Consider the following 13,124-nt stretch of genomic DNA (forward strand, 5'->3'; position numbering starts at 1 on the left):
TAAAAAAGGAAACACATGTACAGCCAGTTTTCTGGTTTTTTTAGAGACTGAATTACATGAGTATTTCATACCTGAATTACACGATAGCCCAAAATTTCCAACTGTCGTTTCTGCATAGCGGATTTTCCTTTTAAGTGAGGCATGTTTCTACAAAAAGCTCTTGAATCCAAAAATTCCAGAGAAATCCTACAGAAGATAAAAAAAAATTTACTTCTGAATCAAAATGAGAAACAATAATTATAAGCCTTTTAGGTACAAAGTTGCATCTTTACAAATTAATAAAAGCCAAATGAATACAAATGAATATGCTATTTTTCTACTTAAATTAGTAATTGATGGGGGTGCCTGGGTGGCTCAGTGGGTTAAATCCTCTGCCTTCAGCTCAGATCATGATCTCAGGGTCAGGAGCCTGCTTCCCTTCTCCTCTCTCTGCCTGCCTCTCTGCCTACTTGTGATCTCTGTCTGTCAAATGAATAAAATCTTAAAAAAAAATAAATTAGTAATTGATTTTTAATTGATTAGTAATTGATAAAAGTAAGCTTATTCATTAGAATTTACACCAAATTACAGTGAAAATCTCCATGCTTTCTTTCATTTGTTTCCTTGTCCAATATATATTTATTATGCAACTACCATACGGAAGGCACTGTGAGGATCCAAACCTAAAGAGACAGCTTACAGTCTAACAATATGTGATACATCTTTGTTCTTTTTTTTCTTTCTTTTTTTTTTTTTTTTTTAAGATTTTATTTATTTGTCAGAGAGAGTGAGCGAGAGCGAGCACAGGCAGACAGAGTGGAAGGCAGAGTCAGAGGGAGAAGCAGGCTCCCTGCGGAGCAAGGAGCCCGACGTGGGACTCGATCCCAGGACGCTGGGATCATGACCTGAGCCGAAGGCAGCTGCTCAACCAACTGAGCCACCCATGTGATACATCTTAAGTCACTGCAGTACAGTGTAGGAAGAGGTTAAGTGCTACTGGGTAAGTGGAGAGGTAGCAGAGCTCCAAAGAAGATACTATTTGCTTCCAGTGAGGATAACGAGAAGCTCAGCACTTTAGAGACACGGCCAGGAACTGGAAAGCAAAGGACAGACATAAAGGGTGAAGGCAAAGAAAAGCAAAGGCACAGAGGCAGAATGCAGGAGATAAATGAGGAGCAGATTCTCCTGCAATCGATCCTTGATAACCGAGTTCATTAAATTATGCCAAACTTAACGTTTAACTAACAAAATCTGAAACTAAAAAGTAAGTTACCTTTCGGCTCCTGGTGGCAATCTTGATCCAGTTATTTGGGTATTTGATTCCCAGTGCTTTTCTGGCAGACTCCCCAAAGTTATACTGTGGCTTCCATATGGAAGAGCTTTTTTTCTTTTATCCAAGATACACTCAAAATCTGTAAGTACAGGAATCAACAGTATGAATTAAGTAAATTCTTACAGGTAAAAGTTTAAGATACATTTTAAATTTATATACATATAGCACTATACATGTAAATACACACACATATGGAAAAATGATGTACACCTCCCTAATTATTCAACTTGTTTTATAAGATGTGGTCCAATGGCACCTCTCTTTGAACATCAATCAATAAAAATCAACCAGCAAGTATTACTAAACTATATTTAGCATGGAGTTATATTTAGTATGGTATAGGCCAAGTCACATTAAGAGTTTTATTTTAATCCTCTTAAATCTCTTGGTAGCATTTGGAGGAAGCTAAACCTAGTCATCTGAAAACTAGTAAGGGCAAAGATTCAAACAAAGATTCCTGTATGAACTATACATAGAAGTAACTAAATAGCTGATATGGGAAAAAGGTCTCTTTAGACAAATTCCAGCTAATTCAGAAGAAATGGTAGCTGTTGAATATCACTACTTTACCACCCCTAATGAGTAATCAATTTAGACAATAATTAGACTGATAAAATCTGTACATGAAAAACTCATAGAACTTTCTAATGGATGAGATGATGAATCTTTAATAGAACAAAAGACAACACGATGTGTCTTCTGATAGGATGCAATAAGAAGTACATACCACCTATGAAATCGTCTGGGCAAAATAAACAGACAAAAAATCCCAACCTGAATTTAACCTGAATCTATTCAAGGCACTAGATCTAGGAAGTGACTTACAGGAAAATAAGGGATACAGGAGCAGGTTAAGAGATACAACAGAGGTATAAGTGAGAAGTCTAGAATGTGAAAAAAAAAAATTTTTTTTCAATAAATAAATAGGAAGGGGAAAAGAGAAAGGGAGAAGTTACAAAGGCCTATCAACCAAATATGATGTCTGGATCCCAATTTTAACAAATAAACAGTAAAATGAAACATATAAAAGACAACTGAGACATTCGAACACTGACAAGCTACGTGACATTAAGAACTTATTATGAATGGTGGTAGGGGTGACAATGATGGTACTGAGGTCATTTATCTTTTCAGATACACATTTTAAGATGATATGTGTGATTTGCTTGAAAAGGATCAGGTGGGACTGTGGTGAGTGAGTGCTGAATGGGGGTTCATCATACTGTTCTATTTTCTGTGTATGTTTGAGATTTTTCTGCAATAAAAACAACTGTAAAAGTATTTAAACCAAGAGAAAAAGAAAGGACAAATGAAAAAAGAAACAACAGATGAAAAGAAAAAAGTAGGTTTGATTATCTGCTTTTCATATATATAAGGGAAACTGGGGCACTGAAGCAGCTTCCAGCTAATTATCAAACAAGAAATATAGTTCTCTCGGGGCTCCTGGGTGGCTCAGTGGGTTAAAGCCTCTACCTTCGTCTCAGATCATGATCCCAGGGTCCTCGGATCGAGCCCCACATCGGGCTCTCTGCTCTGCAGGGAGCCTGCTTCCTCCTCTCTCTCTCTCTGCCTGCCTCTGCCTACTTGTGATCTCTGTCTGTCAAATAAATAAATAAAATCTTTAAAAAAAAAAAAAAAGAAATATAGTTCTCTCACTGAGAGAATGAATTTTGGAGTTAGAATGCCTAGCTCAAATACTGGCTCCACCATTTGCCAGACATAACCTTGGGCAAACAATGTCTCAGCCTCAATTTTCTTATCTATGAAATAGAATAATTTATGTACCTGGTAGGGGCATTATAAATTTATTATGTATAAAACACCTTAAACATAATAAAAATATGTAGGTATATCATTTGCTATTGCTGTTATTATATAAAATTGCAGCACTGTTTAACAGATGCATGTCCCAACAAAAAATCCTAAGGATTAAATAAACCATGACTTACTCAATTCAACAAAATATGTATGCAGTCACTAAAAATAATGTATATATTTGGGCACAGAAAAATATCTGCAATATATAAACATAGCTACAAACATTATAGAATAAGCCATTTTTGGTTTTAAAGAATTCAGTTACAAAAAAAGACAGCAAAAGTAAACAATGGTTGTATCATGGTAATTTCTCTTTTTTTGTTATCTGTGCTTTCTGGTTTTTCTGTGAGTAGGTATCCTGTGATTTTTTTTTTTTTAAGCGAGTGCTGTTTTTTTAAACCTTAAGCACTGCTTCTAATCCATAGTTACTAATCATACTATTACATTGTCTTAATTATGCTATATCCTTATATATAAATATTACCAATTAAATCTTCTTTTAATGATTTATATACATTTCACATTAAAATAAGCCTCTTGACAACAGGAGGTACAAATATGAATTGGAAATACAATGGTCTTGGGATAGAATAATCCTGGTTTCACTACTAATTACGTTATGCATGACTTGTAAGGCGTGATTTTTTTTTCTTTTCTGTATTTTCCAAATGTTTTATATAGATATGACTATTTATGGTTTGGAAGAAACATTAACAAAAGCAAATCAAAAAGAATAAAATGAAGTAACAGGAATAAAGAGCTGCTACAGTGCCTGTCACAAAGTCGATGCTCAATAATTTTAAATTACAAGATGGAATTACAGATCATTTTCATATTCATATTGTAGTGCATTTCCTTCTGTGAGTATTATTTTTACAGGAGTGTATTTTAAAATACAGATATAGTTTAAGTAGTACAAATTAACAGTACACAGATGGTCCCCAACCTATGATTTTTCAACTTTACAATGGTACAAAAGTGATATGCATTCAATATAGAAACCATACTTCAGATTTTGAATTTGGATCTCTTTGGTGCTCTGCAGCAATAGTGAGGAGAAACAGAACGATTTTGTTTTTCATTTTCAGTAAAGTTTTTGATAAACTACATGAGATATTCAACACCTTATTGTAAAACAAGCTTTGTGGTAGATGGCTTTGCCCAATTATAGGCTAATGTGAGTGTTCTGGGCACATTTAAGTAGGCTAGTCTAAGCTACGAAGTTCAGCATGTTAGGTGCATGAAAGGCATTTTTTTTCTTTTTCCTTTTTTTAGAGAGGTTGTGTGTGCAAGAGACGGTGCAAGTGGAGGATGGAGTAGGGCAGAGAGAACAGGTGAGTAAGGATCTCAAGCAGACTCCCCACCCATCACAGAGCCCCAGGAGGGGCTCGATCTCACAACACTGAGAACATGACCTGAGACAAAATCAAGAGTCGGACAGTTAACTGACTGAATCACCCAAGTGCCCCTAAATGCATTTTGACTTAAAATATTTTCAACTTACAACCCCATGATAAGTCAAGGAAGATCTCTATTCTTAGCGGGGTACATGGCCACCCAGAATGAAAACATTTCCTAAACTCATTCACAGCCAAGTGTGACCATAGGGTATAATTTAAAAATTTGATGTGCAACTTCAAGGAGCTCAGCTCAGAGGCACACCCTTCTTTTTCCTTCCCTCCCTCCACCTTCTGCTTAGATTGTTGATATGTTGGCTAAAGCAGAAGGAGCCATTTTGGACCATAAAATGGAAGCTACATGTTGAGGTTGTAGTTTAGAATAAAAGAGATGGATCTTGGGACGCCTGGGTGGCTCAGTTGGTTAAGTGTCTGTCTTTCGCTCAGGTCATGATCCCACAGTCCTGGGATCCAGCCCCACATCAGGCTCCCTCCTCAGTAGGGAGCCTGCTTCTCCATCTCCCTCCGCCTGCCCCTCTCTGGGCTTGTGTGCATTCTTGCACTCTCTCTCTGACAAATAAATAAAATCTTTAAAAAATAAAATAAAATAGAAGGATCTTGATCTTTTAAGATTTGTGGAGCTGGCATCCCAGCCCTGGATACCCTATGCACATGGAAGAAGGAAATAAACTGGTTAAGTTCCTGTTACTTGTGGATTTTTGTCACTCATAGGCAAATGTAAACCTAAAATAAAACCAAACAACTGAGAAAATGTGTTTTGTAGTGCAAGATGAGAGTACAAATGAATTTGGTTCAGTCTTCTGAACACTCAGTCTGATAATCCAGCTTCTGCCCAAACATTTCTTCTTCACAAGGCACCCCATTATTTCAGATTTTGACAAAACTTTCTCAAAATTCTTTTATTGACTTAAAATATTTTTTAAAGTATTTATATTTAAAATATAATAATATATAAAATATTTTTAAAGTATTTTTATCCTCAAAATAGATATCTTTTTCTTCTTCTTTCACATAACAATCCTTCAAATATTGTAAGTTATGCTCACCACAAATTTTCCTGGTTTCAGATTAAACATTCAGATTAAACATTATATTTGTAGTTTTTTAGTAAAACTTATTGAGCACTCACTATGTTCCAAGGGCAGTGCTAAATGTTTTTCATACAATAAATCAGCTAACCCTGTTAAGAGGGCGTTATTATCCCCATTTACAGATGAAGAAACTAATAAGGTTCCAAGGTTGAAGAACTCGTTAAGGAATTTAAATCTGTGCAGTCCCCGTCCTCTCTAGTTCTAAGACAGGATTTCTAGACTCTTTCCAGGTCCCATTTGTCACTGTCTCTCACAAAATGCAACCCTCAAAATAGAATACAATACTAAGACATGTCTGAAGAACATTCTTATTATTAATAACATAGTTTAAAATAGTATTTGATTTTTGACAATCATTTATAGAATTAGTTAATATCAGGCGAATAATTCTTTTTTTTTAAAGTTTTACTTATTTATTTGACATCTGACAGACAGAGATCACAAGTAGACAGAGAGGCAGGCAGAGAGAGACAAGGAAGCAGGCCTCCCTGCTGAGCAGAGAGCCCGATGTGGGGCTCGATCCCAGGATCCTGGGATTATGACCTGAGCCGAAGGCAGAGGCTTTAACCTACTGAGCCACCCAGGCACCCCAATCAGGCTTATAATTCTATATAACAACTTGTATGTATGCAAGATGTTTTCTAAATCTAAATTTACAAAGTTTATGTTAATTCTCTTAAAATTTCATCTTTAAGTTCACCACTTGAATTTAGCTATTTTTTAAAAAAATCTTATGTTGCCATCCAATTTATCAGCTAGTCTACTAACTTTATGTCCTCCCTGACAAATCAAAATGCCCTCTACAACTAGGTAACTGAGAAAGTCAATGAGTTTAGAGTTGGGCACAAGTCTGCAGAAATCTTCATCCAGGTAAATAATACAACCTGAAGATCTAGAACTGTTCAGTGAATCTGAATCTGGGTTTTATTTAGAATTGGGAAAGACTGGTTTTAAAAAAAAAATTATTTTTTTAAAACAAAATGCTGATGGTTATCAAAGCTGGCCCATGGGAATCACTGTACTCTTCTTTCTATTTTAGTCTGTTTGGAGATTTCCATTTGATGAGGTGATTGTACTTTAATTAGTTTAGTCTTCTGAGAGTACCTGATAACCTACCACACACACTCACCTATTCTGTGGTAATAAGGTGTAAGAACTGAGGCTTTTACACAATTGGTTCCTCCCAGCACTTCTGCTAACATTTTATAAATCTGCTGCTGTGCTCCACTCAAGCTGCCAATATCTTTAAGAAAATAAAAATAATTAGTGCACTTAAAATAAGTTAATCAGTTTCACATGAAAATCAACCGAACTGTACTAACCAAAAAATCAAGATTAATATTTTCAACAAGAGCTTAGATATAATACCATATGCAATGACATTTAATTCAGAACGATACAATTTCTGTGCTCTCTACCAGAGAGGTTTAGTGTCCTAAATATTAAGAAAGTCTTATAACATAAATCTCACCTATAAAATGGTTCTATCAAACAGGTCATGGCCCTCTCGTTAACTCTGGTGTCATGGCTGGGCTTAACAAAATGCTGCTACTTATGAATTCACCTTGGAATTAAAATTTGCTGTTTGACCCAAAGACAACTCAAACCTTTATTATACTGCTGTTGACAGAAGCGGTCATGAAACCATGGAATCTGATACTCAGGGCACTCCAAGCAGACTGCTCTATTTAATTCCATAAGACGTAACTGGACCCTCATATTTAGAGATGAACATAAAACTGAAATCAAAAACAAAATATTAATGGATTTTGACAGGTGGGACGTAACAAAGGCAATCCATTTTTTCACATTCATTTATCCCCATTATTTGTTAGTATTTTTTCCCTCATATTATAAAATCATTTCATTTGCACACACATGCTTCATATTTTTTAAATTATTCAGTGGCATGATTAGGACCAACTCCTATGTCGTTTTCACTAATCATGAGTATGACAACTACATTTTGAAAAATACTACCAAAGAATTTTCATTGACCTAATATTCCACATTTAGGTGTCTATCCTAAAGAAACAAAGATGAGGTCAATGATTTATGTATAATAATCATTATTTATAATGATGAATTGGAAACGACCTACATGATAATAAATGTTATTACATACCTATCATAGCAGATTATACAGACACTAAAGCAATCATGACATCAGAAAATATTTAATGGCACACAAAATTGTTCAAAATATAGTTCAATGACAAGAGGCAACATAGAAAAATGAATATACTAATAATCCAAACTTTGTTTTAAAATACATATAGATATATAAACATATACATAAGAATAGGAGGGAGACAGAAAGAAAGATACACTCTAAAATATTATTAAAACTGGTAGTTTCACTTGGTAGTAAAATTATGAGTTAGCTTTTATTTCCTATTTTATACTTTTCTGTTTTCCAAATTTTCTCCAGAAAGTAGGAAATACTTTCATTAAAAAATACATATTTACATTTAAATGCCTTAGTGTAGATAGAGATGAAATTTGAATATAAAGTATAGGTAATAGTTTAATAAACTGTAGATACTGCCTTCAGATCAGGTCAGATCCCAGGGTCCTGGGATGGAGCCCCACATCAGGCTCCCTGCTCAGCGGGGAGCCTTCTCCTTCTCCCTCTCCCTCTGCCCCTCCCTCTGCTTGTGCTTTCTTTCTCTCTCTAAAATGAATAAATAAAATCCTTATAAAAAATAAAAATTAAAAAAAATGTAGGTACACACATTCAAGTTGAGAATCCATTTTGGCTAAGAATTTGATGTTAAAAATTGCCTTCAGCAGATCTTCTGGAAAATACCCAAGAATGGCCAAAGAATAACCAAGAAACACTAACATGAGAGGATTCAACACATCTGAAACAAAATTAAGATAAAAAAATTATAATGTACAGCCACCTCACATATACATAAGCACACACTTTATTCAGGTTAACCCAGGTTTTAAAAAACTGACACAAACACAGCCTTGACAAAGCTAATCTATACAGTTACCAGTCAGGATAGTGGTAAAGTGCTTACCTTTGCAGGGGAGCAGAGTAGGAAAGGGGGACAGGAGAGAAAACACTGTGGTGATGCTCTGTTTCCTCACCTGGGTACTAATTCCTTGGGCGATTCAATTTCTGTAAATTCATACTATGTGCTAAGGATATGTAAATATTCCTATACTATTATTTGACTTCCATAAAAAGTTTTAAAAATTGGCTTTGTAAAGAGAAAGAATCCAAAACAAAAAGGTCAGTAGTATATGTGGTTAAGTGGTCCAAGTCTCTATGTATTGATGATAACAATATCACAGGTGCTCAGAATGTGTTAGGTATCATTCTAAGCACTTTACATATATTAACGCATTGAAATCTCATTTCAATATACAGTAGAAACAATTATTATCTCCCCTTTGTAAATATATGCACAGAGGCACAGAGAAGTTAAATGACTTGCCTACAGTCACATGGTTAGCAAGTGGACAGTGAGGTTTAACCCTGAGAGCCCAGCTCCAGAGCCTGGACTACTATTCTGTATTGCTGTTAGGAATCTCAAATATCCAGGCTGAGTGTAGATGCATACGAAGCTCAGGTTTCCAAGAGCACCTCCTCCCTTATCTATCACCCAACAGCAAAGGCACTTTGAGGTTATTCAGCGGATTTTCCTCACCCAAGAGACATTTCTGATGAGAAGGAAAGGGTTCCTACTGAGAGCAATATACTTAGAAAGGACAAAAAAGACATTACATCTTTGCTTTCAGATTTTTGCTGAGTTTATTTCATAAATCAAGATCAAATCACAAATGAGGTTAATAGTGACCTGTCGGTAAAAACATTAGATTGGCAGTGGACCTATCCACAGAGACCTGGCAGGCCAGAAAGAACTGGCATGATATATTCAGAGCACTAAATGAGAAAAACATGCAGCCAAGAATACTATATCCAGCTAGGCTATCATTGAAAATAGAAGGAGAGATAAAAAGCTTCCAGGACAAACAAAAACTGAAAGAATTTGCAAACACCAAACCAGCTCTAGAGGAAATACTGAAAGGGGTCCTCTAAGCAAAGAGACACCTTAAAAGTAGTAGATCAGAAAGGAACAGAGACAATATACAGTAACAGTCACTTTACAGGCAATACAATGGCACTAAATTCATATCTCTCAATAGTTACCCTCAATGTTAATGGGCTAAATGCCCCAATCAAAAGACACAGGGTATCAAAATGAATAAAAAAACAAAACCCATCAATATGCTGCCTACAAGAAATTCATTTTAGACCCAAAGACACTTCCAAATTTAAAGTGAGGGGGTAGAAAACAATGTACCATGCTAATGAACATCAGAAGAAAGCTGGGGTGGCAATCCTTATATCAGATCAATTAGATTTTAAGCCAAAGGCTATAATAAGAGATGAAGAAGGATACTATACCATACTCAAAGGGTCTGTCCAACAAGAAGACCTAATAATTTTAAATATCTATGCCCCTAACGTGGGAGGAGCCAACTATATAAACCAGTTAATAACAAAATCAAAGAAATACATCGACAATAATACAATAATAGTAGGGGACTTTAACACTCCCTTCACTGAAATGGACAGATCATCTAAGCAAAAGATCAACAAGGAAATAAAGGCCTTAAATGACACACTGGACCAAATGGACATCACAAATATATTCAGAACATTCCATCCCAAAGCAACAGAATATACATTCTTCTCTAGTGCACATGGAACATTCTCCAGAATAGATCACATCCTGGGACATAAATCAGGTTTCAACCAGTATCAAAAGATTGGGATCATTCCCTGCATATTTTCAGACCACAATACTCTGAAGCTAGAACTCAATCACAAGAGGAAATTTGGAAAGAACCCAAATACATGGAGACTAAACAGCATCCTTCAAAAAAATGAATGGGTCAACCAGGAAATCAAAGAAGAACTGAAAAATTCATGGAAAAAAATGATAATGAAAACTCAACGGTTCAAAATCTGTGGGACACAACAAAGGCAGTCCTGAGAGGAAAATACATAATGGTACAAGCCTTTCTCAAGAAATAAGAAAGGTCTCACATACACAACATAACCCTACACTTAAAAGAGCTAGAGAAAGAACAACAGGTAAAGATAAAGGACTAGTGTCCAAAATCTATAAAGAACTTAGCAAACTCAACACCCAACGAACAAATAATCCAATCAAGAAATGGGCAGAGGACATGAACAGACATTTCTGCAAAGAAGACATCCAGATGGCCAACAGACACATGAAAAAATGCTCCAAATCACTTGGCATCAGTGATGTACAAATCAAAACCACAATGAGATACCACCTCACACCAGTCAGAATGGCTAAAATTAACAAGTCAAGAAATGACAGATGCTGGCGAGGATGCAGAGAAAGGGGAACCCTCCTACACTGTTGGTGGGAATGCAAGCTGGTGCAACCACTCTGGAAAACCGTGTGGAGGTTCCTCAAAAAACTGAAAACAGAACTACCCTATGACCCAGCGATTGCACTACTGGGTATATATCCTAAAGATACAAACGTGGTGCTCCGAAGGGGCACGTGCATCCGAATGTTTATAGCAGCAATGTGCACAATAGCCAAACTATGGAAAGAACCTAGATGTACATCAACAGATGAATGGATAAAGAAGATGTGGTATATATACACAATGGAATACTATGCAGCCATCAAAAGAAATGAAATCTTGCCATTTGCGACAACGTGGATGGAACTAGAGGGTATTATGCTTAGCGAAATAAGTCAATCGGAGAAAGACAACTATCATATGATCTCCCTGATATCAAGAAGTGGAGATGCAATGTCGGGGGGATGGGGGTAGGAAAAGAAAAAATGAAAGAAGATGGGATCGGGAGGGAGACAAACCATAAAAGACTCAATCTCAAAAAACAGACTGAGGGTTGCTGGTGGGAGTGGGGGACGGGACAGGGTGGTGGGGATATGGACATTGAGGAGGGTATGTGCTATGATGAGTGCTGTGAAATGTGTAAACCTGGCGATTCACAGACCTGTACCCCTGGGGATAAAAATACATTATAGGTTTATTAAAAAAAAATAATAAATTTAATTTAAAAAAATAGTGACCTGTCAAATCTAATAATTATTCAAAATAAAAATATTATGCCATTATTTAAAATTTTACTTATAAAGGTCTCCAAGCATTTTCCATTCTCTTAGTAAGTCTTTAAAAAAAAATAATAAAGCTGTATTTCTCAAACTTTCTTCTCTTAAACTATTTATTTTATTTATTTTTTTAAATTTTTTTTAAAAGATTTTATTTATTTATTTGACAGACAGAGACCACAAGCAGGCAGAGAGACAGGCAGAGAGAGAGAGGAGGAAGCAGACTCCCTGCTGAGCAGAGAGCCGAATGCGGGGCTTGATCCCAGGACCCTGGGATCATGACCTGAGCTGAAGGCAGAGGCTTTAACCCACTGAGCCCCCAAGGCGCCCCAAACTATTTATTTTATTTTATTTTTTTAAAAGGATGTGCTTTCACTTCCTTCCGGCTATTGGCACAAGACTGAACAACCAGGAAAGCACAATAAGCTTCAGTTTAAAGTCTGCTCTTTCTACATAATTGTGTTACTTAAAAAGAGGTATATATGGGGGCGCCTAGGTGGCTCAGTGGGTTAAGGCCTCTGCCTTTGGCTCGGGTCATGATCCCAGGGTCCTGGGATCAAGTCCCACATCGGGCTCTCTGCTCAGCGGGAAGCCTGCTTCCTCCTCTCTCTCTGCCTATTTGTGATCTCTGTCAAATAAATAAATAAAATGTTAAAAAAAAAAAAAAGAGGTATATATGAACGCCAAACAGGCCTACACCCATTCATGACTAAATATAAACCTATCACAGCAACCCATTTTACTTGTCTATTCACAAAGTAGTATCAGACATGGCTGTCATATCACATTGCCAGTCAATGGCAGGGGAAAGGAATTAAAAAAACAATATCTAGATTATAAGAGACTAAAGAGGTATCAACCTAATGCAATGAGTAGATGTTGGGCCCAAAATAACCACCCTAAGAGGTATTTTGAGACTAATAAGGGAGATTTAAACATGGACTAGATATTAGATATTAGGGACTATTAATTTTCTTAGGTGTCATAGTAGTGTTGTGGTGATAGAAGAGGTCATGATTCTTAGGAGACGTATGCCTGAGCAATTAGGGGTGAAAGGTCATGATGCCTACAACTTACTGTGAAATTGTTCCAAAAAAATAAGAGAGCAAGAGAAACAAACAGTAAAGCAAATAATGATAAAATGTTAACAATTACTAAGTCTGCCCAGTAAGAATATAGGCATTCTTTGATTTTTTCCATTTCTTCTTTAAGCTTTATATTTTTCATAATAAAAATGGATAAATTGGGACGCCTGGGTGGCTCAGTCAGTTAAGCTGCTGCCTTCGGCTCAGGTCATGATCCCAGGGCCCTGGGACTGAGTCCGGCATTGGGCTCCTTGCTC

At 36.2% G+C, this 13,124-nt stretch overlaps 1 protein-coding gene across 1 annotated transcript in view; it reads right to left on the reverse strand.

Annotated features, from left to right (window-relative positions):
• The window catches only part of FASTKD1 (FAST kinase domains 1), a 56,972-nt gene that overhangs the window by 1,595 nt on the left and 42,253 nt on the right, over positions 1-13,124 (reverse strand). Inside the window, exons 10-14 of the mRNA XM_032355873.1 lie at positions 8,375-8,503; positions 7,247-7,378; positions 6,769-6,882; positions 1,253-1,391; positions 72-186 (exon numbers count right to left, since the gene is read on the reverse strand). Of these exons, the coding sequence (XP_032211764.1) occupies positions 72-186; positions 1,253-1,391; positions 6,769-6,882; positions 7,247-7,378; positions 8,375-8,503 (629 nt within the window). The remainder of the gene's footprint in view (positions 1-71; positions 187-1,252; positions 1,392-6,768; positions 6,883-7,246; positions 7,379-8,374; positions 8,504-13,124) is intronic.

The sequence above is a fragment of the Mustela erminea genome, chromosome 8 (assembly GCF_009829155.1).
Source record: "Mustela erminea isolate mMusErm1 chromosome 8, mMusErm1.Pri, whole genome shotgun sequence".
NCBI classification, from domain to species: Eukaryota; Metazoa; Chordata; class Mammalia; order Carnivora; family Mustelidae; genus Mustela; species Mustela erminea.